Source organism: Hyaena hyaena, unplaced genomic scaffold (assembly GCF_003009895.1).
Source record: "Hyaena hyaena isolate Hyena2069 unplaced genomic scaffold, ASM300989v1 scaffold_180, whole genome shotgun sequence".
NCBI lineage: Eukaryota > Metazoa > Chordata > Mammalia > Carnivora > Hyaenidae > Hyaena > Hyaena hyaena.
The window spans coordinates 741,593-766,401 of NW_024080811.1; the positions used below are offsets into that span (position 1 = coordinate 741,593).

The 24,809-nt window shown below is 46.9% G+C and overlaps 1 protein-coding gene and 1 long non-coding RNA gene across 2 annotated transcripts; one reads left to right on the forward strand and one right to left on the reverse strand.

Moving 5' to 3' along the window:
- Window positions 1-3,244: 3,244 nt before the first annotated feature.
- Window positions 3,245-19,219, reverse strand: LOC120237386. The gene is made up of 3 exons (XR_005529934.1): window positions 19,107-19,219; window positions 14,998-15,150; window positions 3,245-3,361 (listed from the first exon to the last, which is right to left on the reverse strand). It is a non-coding gene; the product is annotated as an uncharacterized LOC120237386 (long non-coding RNA).
- A 478-nt stretch (window positions 19,220-19,697) lies between these two features.
- Window positions 19,698-24,340, forward strand: FZD5 (frizzled class receptor 5). Its single transcript, XM_039240675.1, has 2 exons — window positions 19,698-20,225; window positions 20,486-24,340. The coding sequence occupies exon 2, from the start codon at window positions 20,750-20,752 to the stop codon at window positions 22,517-22,519; it is 1,770 nt and encodes a 589-aa protein (XP_039096606.1). The 5' UTR covers window positions 19,698-20,225; window positions 20,486-20,749; the 3' UTR covers window positions 22,520-24,340.
- The last annotated feature ends 469 nt before the right edge of the window (window positions 24,341-24,809 follow it).

Here is a 24,809-nt window from a genome sequence, read left to right on the forward strand (position 1 = left end):
TTATTCTTGTACACCTAAGCTTTGTCCATACTCAATACAGAAATCTACTTTCATAGTCCTAGAAACTAAGAGAAATTGATCCTTTGACTTGTAAATCACACAGCTTCTCCATGGAACAATATCCAAGCACCCAACTATTTCATACACAGAGATGTACTCCTGAAACAGTGTGTAAAAGTAACATTTTTGTAAATAAAATCAGACAAACAACTGGAGGGATAGTTTGTTCAGCATAGTTTAGTAGAAACAACACAGTTAGAAGGTCAAAGGTGTAATTTTTCATCTTTTTCTTACAAGTTGTTTGACTTTGAACAAGCCGCTTAATCTCTCCGAGCTATAATTTTCCCCTCTGAAAAGGGATCTAGTATTACATGTTTTGATATGAATGGCAATGTTAAAAAAAAAAAAAAATCCATCTAGCCTGAGCCGCGAACCAGCTCGGGAACTATGTCTTATTCACGGTTTCATCCCCAGTGTCCACAGAAGTTCCTGGAATATAACGTGTAATCAATACGTAACAAATACATGACCAGTATTTCATCTACTTGTCCATAGGATAAATGCCTTGTCAAAGGTCAGATGATAAACGACCAAGAAAAGTTAAAGGTGGTCAGGGAAGGAGCTCACACACCACATCTACCTGCTTGTCTGGCTGACTACCTCCCCATTGGACCCAAGACTCCGTAATTGTCCCCAGTTTTGCTCTATTCCAACTGAAAAGCTGTCAGGAAAGCCCCTTCTCTAACCCATTTTCAGGGTCATTTCCCTCCCTTGTTTATGTATCCCACACTCTTAGGATCTCGTCTTTGGTCTCTGGGGAAATGAGACTTACTATCTGGGCCGCAAGTCTACCTCCCAGCCTTAGATCAAACACATTCTTGGGGCATCTGGGTGGCTCAGTTGGTCAAGCGCCTGACTCTTGATTTCAGCTCAGCTCATGCTCTTATGGTTTGTGAGATGGAACCTTGAGTTGGGCTGTGTGTCAGGCCTCACCCTAGGCATGGAGACTGCTTAAGGCTCTCTTTCCCTTTGCCCCTCCCCTGCTCGTGCTTGCTTCAGTGCACGTCCTCTCTCTCTCTCTCTGTCAAAAACAAAAAAACCAAAAAACAAACACCAAATATTCTCGAAAATCATCCAATTCGCAACTTAATGGATCTCTCCCTTTTATTTGGGTAAAATGTTTTATTTATACCAAATTAAAATACCCCCAGAACCTCTCTACCACCTTCCCCAACCCTTCCTTAACCCTCTACCAATGAAGTTCTAGGACCCATATTACTTTTCCAGCATCTTCTCAAGCTCTCATAGTTTTGCGTCTGCAAGCCAGCTCTGTAGTTTATGGTAAGACCCAGAGAAGTTAAACGATCTACCCAAGTTTATAGAGTAGAGTGGGGAAGGGAGTGGATTTTAACTCTGATCTTCAGGTTCTGCGTTCAATAGCCCTCCTCTCCCCTCCGCTCACTTTCCATGGCTTCACATTTGCAAAGCGCTTTTGTTTCTCATATAATCATAATAGTCTCAGAGGGCATGGCCTCATCGCTATTGCTAGGTACCAACCATCTCAAAACTCAGAGGCTTAAAATAACTGTCACTTCCTACTCCAGCTCCTGCGTCTGCAGTTCATGGGGACGCTGGGGAGGCAGAGAGACTGATCTTGGCTGGGTTTGCTCACGCACCTCAGGGGCAGCTGGACAGCTCTGTCCTGGGCAGGGCTAGACTGGGGCAACTGCCTTGGGGCCCCTCTGCCCGAAATCTCTCTCATCTCCCCCCTGGGCCCGGTGGCGTAGCCCAGGCAGGCTCCTCTCATGGAAATTGCAGAGATGCAGGAGAGCAAGCCCAAGCACACAAGCATGCTTTCAAGCCTCGGCCTTTATCCCATCTCCTAGCAGCCTACTGGCCAAAGCAGGTGTCACGGGCAGATTCAGTGGGTCCGAGAAAACACTCATCTCTTGGTGGGAGGAGCTGCAGAATCTCCTGGCAGAGAGCAGTGACAGCGGGAAGGATAAAGACCGGCGGGCCTGATGTAATCTACCACAGCCGTCAAGTATCAGGCCATCCTAATGAAGCTAATTTTTCTTCTTGCCTCCAAGTGTAGGCCGGTTCCCCGAAGCACGGCCCCCCTTCACATAGGTCCGCAGAGTACGGGGTGTAGCAGGAGTGGACACTGAAGGCACTTCCGCTGCTGGTGACTTGAGGGCAAGGCGGCACTTTGGCCTCTGGGCGGGTAAACAGAGAAGGAGGGTGACAAGCCGGCACTGGCTCCCACCTCCCGGCTGTGTCTCCAGCTGTCCCCACCCGAGCAACTCCTCAGAATGTGATTCACTGCTCTAGGAAGAGAGAAGTAATTGAGGGTATTATTTATATCGGGAGACTTGCTCTGAAAAAAATTAGAGAGCAACAGAGCCAGCACTCTGGCTCGAAGGGAGTTTCCTGCCCAAAGACCAGAGCAACTCAACAAGCAGGGTCCAGGGATGCGGGGATCGGAGATAGACCCCTAGGGGTGAGGGCCGGAAAGAGATCTAAGAGGAACAGTAGTGGGGCACCTGGGTGGCTCAGTCCGTTAAGCGCCCGACTTTGGCTCAGTTCATGATCTCACAGCTGTGGGTTCAAGCTCCCCATGGGGCTCTGTGCTGACAGCTTAGAGCCTGGAGCCTGCTTCGGATTCTGTATCTCCCTCTCTCTCTGCCCCTCCCCTGCTCACGCTCTGTCTCTGTCTCTTCAAAATGAATAAACATTAAAAAAATAAAATAAAAGGAACGGTAGCAAGAAACCCAAAGCAATCTTAGAGGAGAAGTAGAGAGAGGCAACAAACCCCACAGTTTCTGAGATGTGTTTTGCTTTCTGGAAGTGCTCAAGAAATGAGGCTTACATGTGTGACACCAAGTTTTCCATGAAAACTTCTTGACAAGATCTCTCTCACGCTCTCCCCCTTCCGTTGCCAGGATAAACGTGCTAGAAGAGCAATCATATACGCCGTGAAACACAAACAAACTGAACAAACTTGGGGAAACAGAGAGGACCCAGTTCCCAAGTCAGATAGCTTGGTGATCATCTGTTCCAAGTGTCGTCCAGGTTGGAAGCTAGCTGTACAAAGACTTTTAGAGTTACACAAATAACAACATTCACGTGTGACTCTGCTACGGATGTTCGATTAAATGGTAATAGCAACATCACCTCACTAGCCGCAGAGTGGTACTGACAAAGGTCACAAACTTGTGCATCTGTGACTTAGAGAACAAGTCAAAGCCCTGCAGCCCAGTGACCTCCTTACCTGGGCTTTCCCCCCAGGGGTTCAGGCTCTCTCCAGTTTTCTCTCCTTCAGCTTAAGGCCTCCAAAATCTTTCTTGGCCCATTTCCTCATCTGAAAAAGAAGGAGGTAAAACTACAATGCTCACGAACGTTCATGCCAGCTCACACAGTACTTCCGTGATTTTCCCTCCCCCCTCACTGTATGGCACCTTGAAAGAGTGAAATCAGAGTGCCAGGAATCTTTGTCCAGGTATTTAGTAACAGAGATTTGCTGGCAAGATATTTAAAATAAAAGCAAGGCAGAGAGACAGCAAGAAGTGCTACAAGCTACGCTGAACCATGTGCTCTTGGGCAACTTACTTCATCTCTTCATGCCTCAGTTTGCTCAATCTGTAAAATGGGGGAAATAAAATAATATACTACTATTGAGAGTTCTGAGGACTGAATGAGATAGTGTGTGAAGCATTCAGTGAGGGGCTTGGGCATGTAGAAAGCATGCCATGCATCGTTTAAAGTATTAGCTGCAAATGTGACTCTGGCACCCCTCGGGATGGCAGGTGTATCTTTACTTAGAGATGCCTGCTGAGAAAAGTTGTTTATAAATGAAGGATTTTGTTTAAAAACAACAACAACTTTTTTCATTCTTCGAGACTTGCTGGTGTGCAATAGGGCTTCCACATGTGACACAAGACGCGACAGCCTGGCTTGAGGCAGAACATAGCTTGAATGTCTTCTTTGCTTTCATTTTCTTTTACCTATATCCATGCATTTGGTTTTCTTACATCCTGTTTCTCCACCTTCAACCAGTAAGACGTGGTTCTCGATCATGGCTGTACATCAGAGTCATCTGAGGGAGCTTAAAGTCTCTGTACCCAGGGGCACGTGGGTGGCTCAGCACCTCAGATCATGATTTCATGGTTTGCAAGTTCGAGCCCTGCATGGAGCACAGAGCCTGGAGCCTGCTTCGGATTCTGTGTCTCCCTCTCTCTCTCTCCCCCTCCTCTGCTTGCACTCTGTCTCTATCTCAAAAAATAAATAAACATTTAAAAAAATTTTTTAAAAAAAATCTCTGTACCCGAACTCTGCTGTTGGAAGTGAGGAGAGTAGTAAGGGGGTGGGGTGAGTTGGAGGACAAGAGTCTGCATGCTTCTGGAGAGCTTGTGATGTTCTGATTCGTGAGCGGGGTGCCAGTGACACAGGTACATTCTGTTTGTAAAAATTCACTGTGCTGTATACTCAGGACAGTGCACGTTGCTACACGCATAATATACTTCAATAAAAAGTTACACAGGCATCTCTGCTGAAATTGCACTGAAGAGCAATTAAATCAAAACCCTCTGCAGTGGGACCCTGGCATCAATGTTTTTGTAAAGCTTCCCAGGTGGTGGCAATGTAGAGCCTAAGGTAAGAACATTCTGTGGTCATTCTTGAGCCCACAGTGGGCCCAGGTCTCAGAACTGGCACTCAAGCCAATAAGTAGAAAGCCCCTTGGAGCAGCCAGGTAGCAGGTTCCTACCACTCACCAGGTCGTACTAGACTTATGAGGAACAGGAGGCACTGATTTGAGCTTCTGTTGCAATCAGTGATTTGTTTATTGCACATTAATCTGTAAGTGCAAGGATCAAGAGCACGTGGGTGGGAAACCGGCTGCCCTTGGCTGTCCCTGACTCCAGCATCTGTGCGGGGCTTACCTAAGTCAACCCAGCTTTGCATCTCTTAAGAGGAGGCCATGGTATCTCTTTCTGCTGTACTTTCTGCTTACCTCTACCAACTTTCCAAGAATCTTGGAGTCAAAAAAATGGTTCCTTATGTGTTTCCTGAATCTCCATTTTATGTATTGCAATTGAACCTACATCTTCTTCACTGAGTCTGTGAGGAAAGGAAGAACGATGCTGCTCAACATATACTTGGATATCATTAGATACTTTTTTTCTTCCCCCTTTGTTCTATATTTCAACATTTCAGGTATATTTGGGATTGTTTTCCTGAAGGCTATTCACTTAAAACAATTTTTCATAGGCTGCCTGGGTGGCTCAGTTGGTTGAGCGTCTGACTCTTGACTTCAGCTCAAGTCATGATCTCACAGTTTGTGGGTGCGAGCCCCCGCATCAGGCTCCATGCTGACGGTGCAGAGCCTGCTTGGGATTCTTGCTCTCCCTCTCTCTCTGCCCCTTCCCCCGATGCATGCAGACACTCTCACTAAATAAATCTTAAAAAATTTTTATAAATATGTCTTCTCAAAACCATAATTCTCTTGAGTACTTGGTAAATGTTACTGGGTAAAGATTTAACAAATTAATTCAACAGGCACTTATAGGGGCTTGCTACATAGAAGATTTGGGGCTGGGGGTGCCTGAGTGGCTCAGGCAGTTAAATGTCTGGCTCTTGATTTCAGCTCAGGTCATGATCTTGCTGTCATGAGATCAAGCCCCATGAGGGGTTCGGCACTGAGCATGGAGCCTGGTTGGGATTCTCTCCCTCTCTCTTTGCACCTCCCCTCTCAAAAATAAATAAGCATTAAAAAAAAGAAGAAGAAAATTCTGGGCTGGGCTGTGAATACCATTGATTCCTGCCTTAAAGGAGCCCCCATTGAGGCACAGTAAGAAATAATACTAATGTATGATGGGCTGTCAGACATTCTGCAATATAGTTTACAAATAAGCAAACCACAGTATTATGAGGTTAAGAAGATAAATTCTATAAGTGACAATTACCAAAATTGGTTTATAAAAAAGAGCTGGATCTACAGCTGAACAAAGATACTTGGAAAATTACTGATCATCTAAAGGTCCACAAACTGTTATAAATATTTATTTTTGTATTATTTTCCCTCACAATGTCACTACCAATTTGAATTTTCACGCTTATGTTAGAGTCAAAAATTTTTTTCTTTAAAAAGAGTAACTTACCATCTTTTAAAAATAAGTGACAGTTGTTTGCTTCTGTGTTAGAAAGATGGGATCGATTGCATAATTTTGCTAAAAAGACTTGAATACTTTGCTAGCTGCAGAAAATCACTTACTTAATAAATCATCAAGGACTGAGGAGCAATGGCATACCCAAAAACTAAATCTAAATATGTCCTCATAAAATTCAAACTGATGAAGTCTATACATGCAGAAAGACGTAAGCAACAGCACGGTCAGTACAGAGCGCTGATGGAGGGGCAGGAATGGTCCACAGACAGTGGTGCTGATGGTTCAGGCCGATGCAGAGCCGGAAGTCACCTCTAAATGTTAGAAGGACTACTCATGATGTCTCTCTCAAAATTTTTCAAGCTCCTTCCCAGAGTCCAGTGATCTCTTCAGGGCTTGTTTCCTAGCCATTTAAACACTATGTTTCATGAAAGGAAAATTGATGTTGGATTTCATTAAAATTAGGGAGCAAAATAAATCAGGCAGAGAAGGACAGATACCATATGTTTGCACATGTAGGTGGATTAGGAGGAACTTAACAGAGGACCATGGGGGAGAAGAAGGGGGAAAATAGTGGGGGAGAGGGAGGGAGGCAAACCATGAGAGACTCTTGAATGAGGAGAACAAACTGAGGGCTGATGGGGGTGGATTGGAGGGGAAGGGGGGTGACGGGCATGGAAGACGGCGCTTGTGGGGATGAGCACTGGGTGTTACATGGAAACCAACTTGACAATAAACTATTAAAAATTTTTTTAAAAATAAAAAGATTGAAAAAAAATTAAAAACTTCTACCCTGTGAAAGACACTGTTAAGAATAAGAGAAGCCAAAGACTTGGAGAAGATATTTGAAAAACACATATCTGATAGAGGATCTATATCCAAATATACAAAGAACTCATAACTCAGCAATAAAAAAACAAATGGCACCGAGTTTAAAAAATGGCCAAAAAATCTGAACAGACACCTCACCAAAGAAGATACACGCACAGTACACAAACATACAAGAAGATGCTCCATATCATATTAGGGGATTGCAAATTAAAGCAATGAGTAACTACTACACACCTATTACAATGGTCCAAATCCAAAACACTGAAAACACCAAAGGTTGACTATAATGTAGATCAGCAGGAACTCTCATTCATTGCTGATGGGAATGCAGAATGGTACAGCCACTTTGGAAGACAGTCTGGCAGCTTCTTACAGAACTAAACATACCCTCACATACACACAATCCAGCAAGCTTCATGCCTTGGTAGTTACTCAAATGAGTCGATTGCTTATGTCCACACAAAAACCTGAACACAGGTGTTTATAGCAGCTTTATTCATAATTACCCAAACTTGGAAGAAACCAAGATGTCCTTTAGCAGGTGAATGAATAAACTGTGGTATGTATAGACACTGGATTATTATTTATCACCAGAAAGAAAAGAGCTATCAAACAATAAAAAGACATGGAGAAACTATAAAATAAATACTACTAAGTGAAAGAAGCAATCTGAAAAGGCTGTATGTTTCCAGCTATATGACATTCTGGAAATAGGCAAAACTATGGTTGCCAGGGGTTGGGGAGAAGAACAGATAAATAGGTGGAGTACTGAGGATCTTTAGGGCAATGAAACTATTCCTTATGATACTATAATGGCAGATACATATTATTATACATGTGTCAAAATCCATAGAAAGTATAGTTCCAGCAGGGAACCCTAGCGGTCTTCGGGTGATAATGATGTGCCAATGTAGGTTCATTTATTGTAACAAGGCACCATTCTGGTATGTGCTGTTGATAACTGGTACAGCTGTGTGTTTGTTGGGGAGGAGGTATAGGGGAACTCTTTGTACTTTCTGCTCGTTTTTGCTGTTAATCTACAACTGTTCTAAAAAAAAACAAAACAACCAAAAGTATTTATAAAAAAAGAAAAGAAAACAAATAAGCTATCAAGCCATATCAAAACCATGAAAAGGCATGAAGGAGACTTAATTGCATATTACTAAGTGAAAGAAGCCAGTCTTAAATGGCTACACACTGTATGATTCCAGCTATATGACTTTCTAGAAAAGGCAAAACTACAAAGAGGGTAAAAAGATCAGTGACTATCAGGGTTTGGGGGTGGTGATTAGGTGAGACACGGGTGGTTTTTAGGACAGGATGCAATTCTGTGTGATACTGTAACAGTGGGTACATAATGGTATTTGTCAAAACCCATAGAATGATACCGCGTAAATAGTGAATGGGCTTTTTTTTTCAGTTTCAGGTGTAGAATTTAGTGACTCCTCACTTACACACAACACCTGGGGCTCATTGCAAGTGCCCTCCTTAATCCCCATCACCTATTTAACCCATCCCTCCCCCCCTCTGATAATCATCAGTTTGTTCTCTATAGTTAAGAGTCTGTTCCTTGGTTTGCCTCTCTTCCCCCTGCCCCCCCACCCCGTGTTCATTTGTTTTGTTTCTTAAATTCCACATACAGGTGAAATTGTATGGCATTTGTCTTTCTCTAACTGACATTTCTCTTAGGATAATACACTCTAGTTCTGTCCACATTGTTGCAAATGGCAAGATTCATCCTTTTTGATGACTGAGTAATATTCCATCATATATACATACCACATCTTCTTTAACCACTCATCGTTCAATGGACATTTGTGTTCTTTCCATAATTTTGCTATTGTTGACAATGCTGCTATAAACATCAGCAGGACGCATGTCTCCCTTTGAATTAGTATTTTTATATCCTTTAGATAAATACCTAGTAGTACAATTGCTGGGTCATAGAGTAGTTCTATTTTTAACTTTTTGAGGACCCTCCACACTGTTCTCCAGAGTGGCTGCACCAGTTTGCATCTCCACCAACAGTCTAAGAGGGTTCTCCTTTCTCCACATCCTCACCAACATCTGTTGTTTCTTGTGTTGTTAATTTTAGCCATTCTGACTGGTAAGAGGTGGTATCTCCTGGTGGTTTTGATTTATAGTTTCCTGATGAGTGATATTGAGCATCTTTTCATGTGTCTGTTAGCCATCTAAATGTCTTCTCTGGAAGAGTGTCTATTCATGTCTTCTACCCAATTTTGAACTAGATTACTTGTTTTTTGGGGTATTGAGTTTTATAAGTCCTTTATAGATTTTGGATACTAACTTTTATCAAATAGGTCATTTGCAAATATCTTTTCCCAATTCTGTAGGCTGCCTTTTAGTTTTGTTGATAAGAATGAAGCCTAATGTCAACTACAGACTTAGTAATAATAATATACAAATATTGGCTCCCCAGTGTAGCAAATGTGCCACACTAAGGCAAGATATTAATAACAAGGGGCGATGTGAGTGGGAGGAGGGCATATTGGGAATTCTACTATCTGCTCAATTTTCTGTAAAACCTGAAACCGCTCTAAAAAGTAAAGTCTATTCTTTAAAAAAAAAAAAAGTGCAGCCCATTGCTCGACCAGTTCTGTATATACCCCTTGTTTAAATCATTTTTGCAGTGTGCCTCTGGGTGACAAGCAATGACACAGCATGGCCCAGATGGGCTGAGGGGTTTTGAAGCCAGCAAGCCTTCAGAGTCATCCCCGAGCTAGAGTGCGAGTAGGAAGGCAGAAGGGGGAACAGACTGTGGTGTTTGGTACACTCAGTTCCTCTTTTAGCTACAACCAAGGAGTCATGGAGCACATGAAGGCAGCATTCTGAGAAGAAGCTACACTCATGATTGGTTTAAACAAATAATCTAAATAAGCAAATAATGGCCAAATAATTCATTGGTCATGCTCTTCAGTTTCCCCCCTGGTACAAGTGAGGGTGTTGCTATAGATGTTGCTGTGATGTTTTCAAGCCTTCCCTGAAGGTTTTAACAAACACACAGGAACATTCTTATGTATGATGATGGGGCTACGTGTGATCATTTAGGACATGAGATACGTTATTAAGGGAGATAGAGGAGGGTTCTTCTTGAGGATTCCTGTTTTTAAAAAGCTTTTCTAGGGATTAGGTATTTTATTACTTTCATTCCTGTAATTCTCCTACATACCTTAAACCTAAGAGTCATACCCTCCACCGATGATAAAGACCTCAGGGGTTATGTTCACCCCGCAAATCAGTTTCTGTCAAGCAGAGCTTTCTCACGCTGTTCCTTGCTATTCATAAGTTTGCTAACCCAGCAGCAAGAAGCAATCCGTCCCCACAATCTGATAGCTCTTCAAGAGTGGCAGTTCCACAATGAATTTAAAAAATCAGAGATGAGAAGCATTTCTCCCTACTTGAGATTGGAAAGTGAGTATTCAGTAAGAGAAAACCAAATCCAGGGCTGAAGAAGCGGGTTAGAGCCCGTGAAGTTCTAAGTATCACAACTGCTGAAGAAATATTTAGCAGACCATGAAATAAGCACAGTGGGTCCAACCTGAGTAAGACTGAAGGCTTTCCCTAAACCCGAGCTGGTGACTGCTCTCTCCCTCTGTTTGGAAAAGAGGATTGTGAAGACACTACAGACTGTTCAAGATTTGCTTGAATAGTTCCTACTGCATTGCTCACTGGACAATATTCTTTTTCCTCCACAAGGTGGTCATACAGCAAGGTGGTTCCCTCAGCCATTCATTCTCATCCCTTGGCATGAAGCCGTCTCAGCTTCATGAACAGCTCGCATGAACCCTGCAAGCAGTTGTGAGAATGGAAGACAGAAGGGAGTTCTAGAGGCGCACCCCCAAACCAGAAGGACTCGGGCTGCGGCAGCTCTCACCTACCAGCCACAGTGAGAACCTATTTTTGGTAATCGAAGCCTAGTTTGGATTCTGTTTTTGGAAAAAGATAACATTTGTTCTAAAAAAAAAACCAAACAAACCTAGAAGATTTTTTTTCAGGGGGAGAAAGGGTTCTCTCCAGCCCTGCTTTAAAGCTAAAAAGGGAAAACTGTTGAGTAACAAACTTTTTCTTCCCATGAATTCACATAGTAGATGTTTCAAATGACTGGCAAATATGTATAATTCATAGAATGTTAGAGACAAAAGCATGCCACAGGGCCCTCCGGTTGAGTCTCATTCTATAGTTGAAGAAAATGAGGTCTACAGAGGTTAAGTGGTATGTCCAAGGAAACACATCTCACTCACAAGATAAGACTTGAATCCAGGGGCACCTGGGTGTCTCAGTTGGTTAAGCATCTGACTTGATTTTGGCTCAGGTCATGATCTCATGGTTTGTGAGTTCAAGCCCCACATCAGGCTCTGTGCTGACAGCACAGGGCCTGCTTGGGATTCTCTGTCTCCCTCTCTGCCTCTCTCTCTCAAAAATAAATAAATAAATAAATAAAAATAAAAATAACAAAGACTTGAATCCAGATTGTGCATGTACTAGCCAAAGCTCTTCCCACTATACTGTGCTCTGTTTACCAACCCCGCAGGAAGAGACCCATTGCCTCTTGCAGAATTTAGAGACTAGTTTTTAAGAGCCTGGCACTAAACCCGTGACTAATTAGAACAGAGTGCCCCACCACCTTGAAGTTACCAGATCCGCTGTGCCATGTCTCAGCATGCCTGAGGCCTTGTGGGTAACCAGCTCAAAGCAAGATTATTGTCTCAACTCAGCTCTCCGTGTCTAGGTAGCCACAAAATGGAAATTGCTTTACTTGGGGAAGAACAAGATGGGATGAAAAGAAAGCATGTTTAAAATGGATAAAAGGAGGTACTTTTTTCCCCACTATACACAATTGACCTAGAGAACTCACTGCAGCAGGATATTAAGATCAATGGTGAAGATTTGTGTTTTAAAAGATTAGACATTTCCCATGCATATCATCATCAGCAAGCTTCAACAGGATGAAAGTCGGATGAAAGTTCTTGAGCTTCAGTGCCTAAGCTGATCACCAGCTGGGTCAGGTAAAAAGAAAAAAAGTTGTCTACTTGGTCATCTAAGATGTCACAGGAAGACAGCTTTGGGGTATTCCAATCATCACCACTGTATAACAGCCCACTCCAAACTAGTGGTGCAAACCCAGTGTTCATTTTATTACGCTCAGGGTGCTGTAGACCATGAGTTAGCAGAAAGCACAGCAAGGGGTGGCTTGGTTTTGCTTCCTGATACCGGGGGCCTCAGTTGGGAAAACTTGAGGCTGAGGGCTGGAATCATCTGGAAGTTCCTTTGTTCATACGTCCAACTCCTGGCCTGGGACGACTTGTCCGCTCCTTTAGCTGGAACTGTCACCTGGAGCATCTACATATAGGTTCCAAGAGGGAGTGACCCAGAGAAGGAACATTTCAGAAAACAAGTGCTCCAAGAGAAGTAGATAGAAGCTGCTTTTATGATCTATCCACGAAAGTCCTGTCACATCTCTTCCGGCATGTTCTGTTGGCCAAAATCATCACAAGCCCACTGAGATTCAAGGGGAGGGGACCTAGGACCTCCTACTTCCCTCCCCTATGGGGAATGGCAAGTTTTCATTGTAGAACACCCAGGAGGGGAGTAGTTTTTTCAGTCACCTTTGGAAAATCCAGTTTCTTAGGGAGAGGGTGAGGGATGTGAAGTTGCAAGAACATACAATTGATCGGAAAAAACTGATACATGAACAGATAATCACAGCACAATAAAATAAATTCAAGGTAGTTATTTCTTCCTGTTTTAAATGCTGCCGTCAGAATTCCCCCCCCCCCCCGCCCTTTGATAAAAGCCATCATATTTAACTGTTCTCCATCATTTTCTGTCTTGCCACTAGACTGGCATCTCCATGCATTTAGTTCCCTGCTGTATCTCCTCTGCCTAAAAGATGACCAAATCCATAATAGGTACTCCATAAATATTTGTTGAAAGAGAAGGAGGAAAATGCTGTAATAGAGGGGCGGGAGAAGGGTTGTGGGAATACAGTCTGTAACAAACAGCTCAGCCAGACAGGAATGACATTTGAGTGGATCTTGAATACTTTTGAAGGATGAATAACAGTTTTTCTGGAAAAAAAAAAAAAAAAGAGGGGGGGAGAATAAATGTTTGTCCTTAAATTTCCTCTAGAGACTTCTATTACCCAAGTGGGCAGATCCTCATCCTGAATCCACAGACTGCGTGTAGTAGTCACGATGTTCTCAGTTGCAAGTGACAGAAAACAGTGACTCAGTCAGCTTAAAAAAGCCAGCAGTGTGTTGCATCACGTAACAAGAAGTCTGGAGACTGGAAGATCAGGCAGCCTCAATGTCATTCCTCCTCACGTGGCAGCTTAGCCCTTTCCCGGTTACAGGACAGTGCCCACAATGGTAGGCGCTGCATACAGACAAAATAATACCCAGCAAGAGAGATGGCTGCTTCTCCTTTGGAGTAAAATCTTTCCCATCAGCGTTCCCCTCCCCTTATTGGCCAGAACTGTGCCCTGTGCACCTGCGTAACCTATATGCTGATAAGAGGAAGTGGGGGATCATGATGGGCTAGACCAAATACATGTTACTCCTTGAGGCTTGGACTGAGCCCCCTTGGGGCACATGGCTGTACAGAAAAGTGTAGACTCAAAATAAAACAAAACCAAAAACTGGGGTTCCGTTAGGAAAGAGAAAAAGGAGACGACTCTTGAGATGACTCAACAGTGTTTGCAGCATTACACTTGGAGAAGGTGAAGGTTCTGTTTTCTCTGGGTGCGTGAATATCACCTAATACTTTCATCTATTTCTTTGTTGTGCTCTTTGCTCATTTCTTTTCTCCTTCTTCATTAGGAGTCAGTTGAAGAAGTCTAGCACTGTATCAATAAAAGCAGGTTATTTGTAGAGGATATGTATGGCTCTAAATTTAAAAATACTCTAATTAGACATAAGTATGCTTTCAGGTAAAAACTTGGATTCAGATGCTTCTGTTACTCCCTGAGAGCCATTGTACTGTGCTCTTCTGTGCTCCTTATGCCCTTTACTTGTGTGGACTCTGCTGTCGAGAAAGTTCTCCGTTTTTTCACCTGTAGTAGATACTAAGGATTGTTTCTGTTAAATCCTTCTAGAAATCCAGTTGGAGACGCTGGACACTTGAAAATGACATTTCCCAGACTCTCTTGCAGCTAGGGTCTGGATATGACATAAGTTTGGTCAACCAGATGCATTCCTCCAAGATCCAGCAGGTGCAAGGGGAAGGCACCAGGCTGTTCCTGCTGAGGCTGAAAGTGCAGTCTGAGAGGTGATGCTAAGTGGCTTCAATGCTGGACTCTGTCCTGTCTCAGTGTCTAGTCACCAAGGTTCATGGGCATGAAGGCAGCTGCGGCAGCAATACCATTGACTTCTGGGACTCAGCTACTCTGGTGGTCCCTTGAACTCAATAGTCCAGGTAGCCTCCTGACTTCTGCCCCTCCAGCCTTTCCACCAATTTAATGAGGCCCCACTTGATTCTCAGTATTAAGTCTTCCTCTGCTTGAAATACCTAGAGTGGTTTCTCTTTCCTGTACTAAACCCTGACTGATAGATTGTCTAACTCCCTATTCAGCCTTCTGGGCACAGCCCAGGTCTTCTTGAGCCACCAAGTTGGGATAGGTGCCTCTGTTATGCCCCCACCATGCCCTGCCTGGAAAGGCCATGCCTCATCATCTCTACACCCAAGCACCAACACTTGGCCCACAGCAGGCATCCCACCAATATCCACTGACCCGGAGCTTTCTCTGCCAAGATGCCAGGGAAGTTCTAAGTCTAAGGGGCATCCTACCTCATGCCTAGTCTGCAAAGCCCCAAGAATAAATTGGCTCTAGTCTTACACTGGATTCCAGGTAAATCCAGAGCCTTTGGCGTTTTCACATGTTAGCCCCTCCTCCCCAAGAGGCCACACCAGAACTGAAGATTCAACCTGGTCCCTAGAAAAGCGATGCCAAGGAACAAGGGAGTTTGCTTATCTCAAGACTTACCATCTGGTGGTTCTGAGGACGCTCTCTGCTGGGCTTAACCTGAGGTCTGCCGTCGATGGCTGCATAGGCTTTGGAGTTGAGAGCATCTAAGTTGGAAGCTGTGTCACCTTGTATATCAAGTTACTTAACTTTCCTGAACCTCAGTTTCTTCACCTATAACAAGGAAATAATAATATCACCCTTCCAAGATTCTCAGGGGTAAAAGAGATTATATATTTAAAGTGTTATTATTGTCCTTGCTGCTGTTAACTGTATCATCACTATAGCAGAGTTCTGTTGCTTTACACAGTTTTTCCTTCAGCCCCAACAGACTCACATGCAATTAGGCTGCACTTCCCTACACTTTCTCCCAAGGTGCTCCATTTGCACACTGGTGTGATTAACCCTTTTTGCAGAAGATCCAGCTGGGCCTGGGGCTGTACTGAGGAAAGAACAAAAGCATCTGTGGCAGTCATCCTCGACCCTAGCTAAAAATCAGGATCACCTGGAGAGTTAAAACAAAACAGCAATACAAACAAACAGACAAGCAAAACCAAAAACTGAGATCTCAATGGTCCCTGAACTAGAGATTTTGATTTAAGAAGGCTCAGGCATCAATGTTTCTCAAAGCTCCCCTAGGTGATCATAATGTGCGGCTAAGTGCCACAGTTCAATGTGGGAAAGATGAGTACTTCCATTACGTTTAGGGGAAGAAAAAGCTTTTACTTTTCTATAATCTCCACCATGCCACCATGGCGGAGTGGAAAGGACTGAAGATTATTGTTGAATTATTCCTCTTACAATGTGAAGAACACATGCTCATTACGCATATGGGTAAATGACGCATCTTGTTAATCCTCGGGTTAATGTCTTGCTTTCTCATCTAGAGGTGTGGGATCTGGTAAAAGAAGCGATCAGAAGTGCTCCAGGACATGTAAGGAGTTAGTCTGGAAACACCTGTGAGGGATTCGTGATGGCTGCCGGTGTCTCTCCTGGGGCGGCCCTGTGCCTGTTTGCACACTGACTGGCTGGTTGCACTTGCATTCAGGGCAAGTGAAATGATCTCTGCTTTGGCATAAACTGTACCTAAGTACCAGAGATGGCTGGTGACAGCTGAGAGTGTGCTCTGACATGAAGTACATCTAAAAAGTGTAACTTTCCCCCCATCATGAACGTAATACACAAAAGAGAATATAAAAGATTGGGAAAACAGTAGAAACTAATAATGACTAAGACTATATAGACTTCCCAGGCATTAAATGAGGTTCTAAGTCTTTACCATATAAATTCATTTACCCCTCACTACAGCGCTATGAGGGAGCTAACTATTTGTAACTCCATTTTGCAGACAAGGAGAGCGACCCTGGAGCTGTTAGGTGGTTTAGCTAGTAAAGGCAGAGACCTGGTTTGGACTCGTGCTCCATTTATATATGGTCAACCTCAGAGATATAAGAGAAGCTGTATGCAAGGATTCAATGACAGCTACTAAAGTTGAGAGAGGGAATCTCCTTCATGTTGTCAATCATTCATCCCCTATTTCACAATATTTATTGAAGGTTTTTGTGTGCAAGCCTACTTTGCAGGCTTGATTATGAAGACACTGAAGAGTACACAAAGTTAACCTGTCCAGTCATTCCTATAGCATGGAACTCTCAGGTGTCTCAACAGAACAATGCATGTGTAAAGAACACAAGTCTAGTGAGATTAAAAATGCTCCAGCTATTCCCTGATGACCAAATCCAAGACCAGGACCTCAAAACTTTGGGAATTTCACACACTCATTTGATAGAATGTTTAATTTTTATTAATATTTAATGTCTATTTATTTTTGGGAGACAGAGCGTGAGCGGGGGAGGGGCGGAGAGAGAGGGAGACAGAATTCCAAGCAGGCTCCAGGCTCTGAGCCGTCAGCTCAGAGCCCAGTGCAGGGCTGGAACCCATAAACTGTGAGATCATGACCTGAGCCGAAGTCTGGCGTTTAACAAACTGAGCCACCCAGGTGCCCCTCTTGATGGAAAGTTTAGCATCGTTCTCTGTATTTTCATCAATTCATAAACACACGTTGGACAACAATTTAAGTTGAATTTCATGAATTTGGTTTTGCAGACACATGTTTAACATAGCAGTTGCGTCTTCAACTCAGAAACGGATGTTTCTTGGATGGATGGATGGATGGATGATGGATGGATGGATGGATGATAGATGGACGAATGGGTACATGGAAGGATAGATGAGTGATTTCATAGACAAGAATGCTTACAAATTGCACTTAAAAAATCATGTAGTGTTTTCTAGTTTGTTGAATAATAATGAGTCAGGAGAACAGTTTGGTTTCTATCCTTTTGATGGACTAAATAGGTCACCTCAAGCAAGTCATTATGGTACCCATTTTATCTGATTGTTGCAACGATTAAATGAGCTGTACATGAATTATTTAGCAGCCTGCCTACTACATGTTAAACAGCATATTTTAAACTGCCTTTAAAAACTGAAGTAGTATACGTAAAAAAGTAAAAATTTAAATGATACAAAAACTATACAATGCAAAATAAGTCTCTTTTGGCAAAGTTTCCTGCTGTTATTACTACTATTATTAGAGATCTCTAAGCAAAAATAACATTTGGCTCTTGATTAAGAAGGCAAAGAAAGGTTTGCAGACCAGTAGATAACATCGTCTAAATCAGAATCAAGTGAAATAACACAAGTATTCTGGCTAAATTCCAGTGCGAGTGATTAACATTCTTCAACTTCAAATAATTTTTATTATTAGCCAACACTTGTCCATCCCCAATAATACACACGTTGCATAAAGGGCACAGAATGAGACAGCCCTTGCTTGGCATTTTCACAGTCTGCACATACTTTCCACTGAGGGTTTCCCTTTCTTTTTGATTGCTATTCCATAGCTTTTCAACTCCCACTACTTTCAACCCCGGGATGTTTGCTGACCCAGAGTGCCAAGTGTTTCCAAAACACAGAAGAGGTTAAATATGAACACCTGTAGAATTTCAGGGACTGAAAGGTGGAAGGTACATTCTAAACATATCTATTAATAGTTTCGATGCTTGTGAAACAATTGTATTTATTCACTTTAAACTCTGAGTCTGGGATTAATGCATGTACTCTTCATTATTTTCCACAAAGCCTTGGTGATGAGCAGGAAGGAGAGGGCTCTTCTGCAATCCAGTCTCCCGGTCTGTACAAATGGGATCCAGGGCAGAAGAACGACAGTAACTGCGGTCTATATATCTCAGCCCTTTAGTCCAGTCCTGACTCCTTGAAGTACCCAGGCCCTCCTGCTTTTTTTTTTTTTTTTTTCCGCCTTCTTCCCAGAAGAAGCGAGGGGTGGGGGGAGAGGGAAACAATTCAAACCCTCTTTGTAAGCGTGTGAATGAATTTCAAGAATGCTAAACACCTCAGTCTCCCAACCTAATTAGAACAAGTAGAAAAGAGGCATTTTTAGGACATTTAAAACTTGCAGCATAATAACCTATCTGGAGAGCGCCACTGTGCGTCCCAGCAGTCGGGGCACCCAGCTGGCCTTCCGGCCGCGGGGCTGCGCCCAGCGCCCCGGCCCCCCAGAGGCGAGCCAGTGCGCGGCTCTTACCACACGCAGCCCCGCAGCCCCGGGGGGCCAGCCGCCTCGGCTTCTCTCCGCAGGCGATTTCGGAACTGCCCGGGATTTTAAACTTCGACTGATAAAGGACTAACATCTCTCGAGTCTTCCAAAGACCGGAAGAAAATCTTTTCTGGCGACAATAAGATTGTGTTAAATGCAACAGTAAAGGCTGAAGACTAGGAGATACAGGTAGTACCTGGGTGTGGGGAGTGGTTAAAATTGGTACGCGGATATGTGGGTTCGAATCCTGAGTTAGCATTTGAGCGCCTACTGTGTGCCAGGCGCTCGGAATACTGGGGTGAAACTGCCTATCTTGCGGCTTTCTTGGGGAAGTATTAGCTAGGTGGCCTTGGTCAGTTTCTCAACATTTGCTCCTTCGGCTGTAAGGAGTACCTGTCTCACAGGACTGTAAAGATCTGAGATCCTGTATTAAGATAGAAACGATTAACGCGCTGTCTGGCACGCAGTAGGGGCTCAACGTGCCTTCGCTCTACTCTCAGTGTGAGCTCACCTGATAGGACGGCGCAGAGCGGAGACAGGTGCCGCGGTTAAGAATGATTCTTCGAGCGGTTCTTTTAAACAAGCGCTGGACTCTAAGGAGTTTTAGCTGCAGAGAGACCTGGGAGAGGCCCTGGAAGCAAGGGTTCCTAAGCCAGCCTATCACAGGACAGTGAGCCGGGACCGGTGTGCGCCCGCGGAGAGCTCCGCAGGGACTTCTGGCGAGGGTTTCCCGCCGGGGGTCTCCAGAAGGGGAGATTAGCATTCGCCCCGCCCTCATCGCGTTCCCGCCAGCTATTGGCCGGCGCTCTTCGGCGGCCGGCTCCGGGCGGGGCCGGAGGGCGCAGGGGGAGAGGCCGAGCCCGCGGGGCAGTGGGCGGGGACGCGCGGAGAACGTGGCGGGGCGGCCCACCAACCGAGCCCGAGAGCGAGGGGGCGTGGAAGGGGCGGGGCCTCCCGGCGGGCATTAGAGGCAGGTGACCCGGGCGGGGCCAGAGAGGCCAGTTAGCCCGCGGCCGTGACTCCACTGTCGCCGCCGCCGCGCGCGCCGTTCGGTGCCCGCCGGAGGTGGGCAAAAGAGTGAGAGAGTGCGGGGGAGGAGCCGAGCCGGGCGCGTCCCGGGAGCGCCGCCGCCGCCCCCAGGAGTCCGCTGGAGCGCGGAGCCCCCTGCAGGGGAGGAGGCGAGCGGCCGGCGGGACGCGGCGGCGGGCGAGCACCATGCAGCCCCGGCGGGGCCAGCGCCAGCTGCTCGCGGTGCGGTGAGGCGGCGGGATCCCCAGACTGCCGCACGCCGCCTTCCTCTCGCCCAGGTGCCGCCGGGCGCGCTCGCCCTTCGCCCGGCTCCCGGACCCCGGTAGAACGCACGGTCGGCTCCTGCTCTGCCCCGCTCGGATCATGCGGGGGGCCCCGGAGGAGGAGAGGGCGAGTGACCGGCCTGCGGCGACCGCGTTCAGGGTGCGACCCCCTCTCTGAGAAGCCCCCACCTGCTGCCATGTGCCTCGCCCCGGGTACCCAGCCTATCGCCAAACTTTCCGGGTGCCAGCCCGTCTCTGAGTCGCATTTCTGAGCGAGTGCCCCAGGAACACAGGACCCAGGCTGGCTGCCGACTATCGGCTTCTCAGGATCCGCGAAGGTGAGAGCCCGCGCCTAACCCCTTTCTCCGCGTTCTTTTCCCGGTTCCTCCGCGCTTTTCCAGGCGGCTGAGCTCTCAGACCCCGGGGTGTAGCCTAGAAGGCCCAGCCTAAAGGGAGGAGGGGGTCAGTGGTTTGGTTCCCGGAGGTGGAGGGGAGGGAAAGGAGAGACGTTAACTTGGAGATTTGGAGAGCGCTTGCGGGGACCGGGCCCTTGCCTCCCCTCTAACTGGGAGTGGCTGCAATTTTTGTTCTCCCTCAGCTTCTTTTTAAAAGAGTACTTCCCCTGGAATCGGAGCCCTAACCGTCCCTCCCCAGCCCTATCTGGCGAAGAGCTGAGCGCTGCCTGCGGAGGCAGCGCCTTCCCGAAACAGTTTATCTTTGGACGGATTTAAGAGAAAAAGAAACCAACAGGTTGCCAGCCCGGGCGCCACACACGAGTCGGCGGAAAGGCCAGCCCGGTTTCCCCCGGCTGCGTGGGCCCCGCGCGGGCTGCGGCGGGCGCGGCGAGGGGAGGGAGGGGGCTATGGCTCGGCCCGACCCATCCGCACCGCCCTCGCTGCTGCTGCTGCTCCTGGCGCAGCTGGCGGGCCGGGCGGCGGCTGCCTCCAAGGCCCCAGTGTGCCAGGAAATCACAGTGCCCATGTGCCGCGGCATCGGCTACAACCTGACGCACATGCCCAACCAGTTCAACCACGACACGCAGGACGAGGCGGGCCTGGAGGTGCACCAGTTCTGGCCGCTGGTGGAGATCCACTGCTCGCCGGACCTGCGCTTCTTCCTGTGCTCCATGTACACGCCCATCTGCCTGCCCGACTACCACAAGCCGCTGCCGCCCTGCCGCTCGGTGTGCGAGCGCGCCAAGGCCGGCTGCTCGCCGCTCATGCGCCAGTACGGCTTCGCCTGGCCGGAGCGCATGAGCTGCGACCGCCTCCCGGTGCTGGGCCGCGACGCCGAGGTCCTGTGCATGGATTACAACCGCAGCGAGGCCACCACGGCGCCCCCGAGGCCCTTCCCGGCCAAACCCACCCTCCCCGGCCCAGCGGGGGCCCCGGCGTCAGGGGGCGAGTGCGCCGCCGGGGGCCCGTCGGTGTGCAAGTGCCGCGAGCCCTTCGTGCCCATCCTGAAGGAGTCTCACCCGCTCTACAACAAGGTGCGCACGGGCCAGGTGCCGAACTGCGCGGTGCCCTGCTACCAGCCCTCCTTCAGCCCCGACGAGCGCACGTTCGCCACCTTCTGGATTGGGCTGTGGTCTGTGCTGTGCTTCATCTCCACCTCCACCACGGTGGCCACCTTCCTAATCGACATGGAGCGCTTCCGCTACCCTGAGCGCCCCATCATCTTCCTGTCCGCCTGCTATCTGTGCGTGTCGCTGGGCTTCCTGGTGCGTCTGGTGGTGGGCCACGCCAGCGTCGCCTGCAGCCGCGAGCACAGCCACATTCACTACGAGACGACGGGCCCTGCGCTGTGCACTGTCGTCTTCCTCCTGGTCTACTTCTTCGGCATGGCCAGCTCCATCTGGTGGGTCATCCTGTCGCTCACCTGGTTTTTGGCAGCTGGCATGAAGTGGGGCAACGAGGCCATCGCGGGCTACGCACAGTACTTCCACCTGGCCGCGTGGCTCATCCCGAGCGTCAAGTCCATCACGGCGCTGGCACTGAGCTCCGTGGACGGGGACCCGGTGGCCGGCATCTGCTACGTGGGCAACCAGAACCTGAACTCGCTGCGCGGCTTCGTGCTGGGCCCGCTGGTGCTCTACCTGCTGGTGGGCACCCTCTTCCTCCTGGCGGGGTTCGTGTCGCTCTTCCGCATCCGCAGCGTCATCAAGCAGGGCGGCACCAAGACGGACAAGCTGGAGAAGCTCATGATCCGCATCGGTATCTTCACTCTCCTGTACACCGTGCCCGCCGGCATCGTGGTGGCCTGCTACCTGTACGAGCAGCACTATCGCGAGAGCTGGGAGGCCGCGCTCACCTGCGCGTGCCCGGGCCCCGACGCCGGCCAGCCGCGCGCCAAGCCCGAGTACTGGGTGCTCATGCTCAAGTACTTCATGTGCCTCGTGGTGGGCATCACGTCGGGCGTCTGGATTTGGTCCGGCAAGACTGTGGAGTCGTGGCGGCGCTTCACCAGCCGGTGCTGCTGCCGCCCGCGGCGAGGCCACAAGAGCGGCGGCGCCACGGCCTCCGCGGACTACGAGGCGAGCGCCGCGCTCACGGGCAGGACCGGGCCGCCGGGCCCCCCCGCCGCCGCCGCCGCCGCCGCCTACCACAAGCAGGTGTCCCTGTCGCACGTGTAGGACGCCGAGGCCCAGCGGGGCCGGGAGTGGAGTGAGGGGGGTGGTTTTGTTTGGTAGTTTTGCCAAGTTCACTTCCGTTTACCTTCATGGTGCTGATGCCCCCTCCTGGGGCAACTTGGAGAGAGGGGAAAGGGGCCCTTTCAAGGCAGTACCGGTCCCAGGACTTCTCGAAGGGGCTCAGCCCACGTGTATTCTATTTTGTGTTTCTTACTACCTTTTTTTTTTTTTTTTAGGGGAACCCCGTTTTTTAATTTATATGTAGTTTTCTTAGTTTTTAATTTTGTTGCATTTTGGCAACAAAATTTACCTTTGCTTTGGGGGCTTTACAATCCTAAGGTTGGCATTATAATGAAGTTCGGCTTGGTTCAGGTTCCTTTGAACTGTGTGGTCTAAATTGGGAAAATCTCTTTCCTATACTTGTGTCTTTGAAACAAATGTGAACAGTGAAAGTTTAGGTTGCTATGACTGGGAGGTTTGTCGGGTGTGATTTTTCAGCTTGTTTTCTTTCACTGCTTAAAGTGTCCGAGATGCTTTAAGGTTGAGCTGCTTGTCCCTAAGTTAGGGGAAACCCCAATTCATGCCAAGGAGGGGGAGCATCATGGGGCTAGGGCCTCCCCAAAGTGACAAGGTTACAGAGGAGAGCATTTAACCATTCTGCGTGTGCCATCCTAGCTTTGTTTATTTATCCAGCTTCGGTTTCTTTTAGTAGTACTTGCAATCATTCTTATTCCTAACGGCACCCGGCATTGTCTTGAAAAAGTTAGAGGTAGCATTATAGAGTGCCGGTATAAATATTTGGAAAAGTGAAAACCTCAAGGGTGGTGATTGGTTGAGCTTGAATTCTAGACTGGTAAAATGGCAGCTTTGTGCCAGAGAAGGGGTGGGTGGTTAATAGGCTTCAATGATTCCTCCCCCCCCCCCGCCTTTTTTTTTTTTTTTTAAAGAACTCGTGTTCTGATTTTGATAAAGGTAAATCCCACTCCCTTCTTTTGGAAGTACTTAGAGATTAGTTGTTAAAGGGGCTGCTTTTTAGATGTAAGGACTAAAATGGATATACCTCCAGTAATTAAGTAAATTTCTAACACTTCTCTTATCTGCTCCACCCCCATCCCACCTCCTTTATCATGTTAAACAGTCTTTTTGCTTTTCTTATGCCTCCTCTCCTGGAGAGCTGTGATTAAGAAGCCACACCCACCCTTGAATGCGGTGCTTGAACTGGGGGCAGGGAGGCTGGCTACCTGTGAACAAACATTGGCAGCAATGAGGGAAAATAAGTGTCCCTGGACTTTGGACTAGTTTATTAGCCAGATATTCCAAAAGCAGCCAAACATTGCTCTCTGCAGTCTCTCAAAACAAATGACACCCATAATACACATATAGAAGGTTTTAAAATCTGGCTCAGGGTACTGCTGCTGCAAGAGGAAAGCTGTCCTCTCTCCCCCACCTCGGTATGTCTTTTCTCTTTGAGAACGCCAATATATTGCTGAAGCACACGCTTGCATGCGCCCACATGCACATGCGCCTGCACTTTGCTATTAGAGAATTCTGTTTGCTTTCGGAAATGCTTAACCATTCATTAATATATGAAAGCCTATATGTGAACACACACACACAGGTTTCTCTACTATTTAAGAATTCTGTTTGCCTTTCTAATCTGTTTAGGGGTTCCTTCATGAAGAGTGTGAGGCCATGACTTGGAGACGGAGGTGATAGTGCATTGGCCAGCAAAATACCAATGACCAGGGTTGAGTGGGGACTGAATTTAGGAGGCTAAAGTATCAAAAACAATTAAAAATTTAGACTGACTCCCTAGGAAAATGACGAGTCGAGGCATTGGTGCTTTCTTTATGCCCAAGTTGGGAATGTAAGATCTAAGCCAGGCCAGGTTTCACTTCATGGATATTAAGGAAACAAATGCATAGTTCCCATAGTGAATTTAAACACTCTGCTTCAGGGAGAAGCCTGGGATTGTCGTTTTGGGGACTCTCCAAAGCTGTTTGCTTTTATAAAAATGCACTGCTCTTACACACTCACACTCTGAATCAAAGTTAAAATTTGAGCGGATTCAACAAAACCTAGCACATTGAGCTACCAAACTTTTTGCACATCTTCTTGCCCTTATTCAGAAACTGCTTCTTAGGACCTTCAAATAGATCCCCTGTCTGAGGGCCAATTCTTGTGTATTTTTTAAATGAGGACCTTTCCTGATCACCTTGACCTCTTCCCTCCTTCAGTATGTCTTCCCAGAAAGTATGCAGATTGTCACGCTGCCTCCAGTCATTGTGCTTAC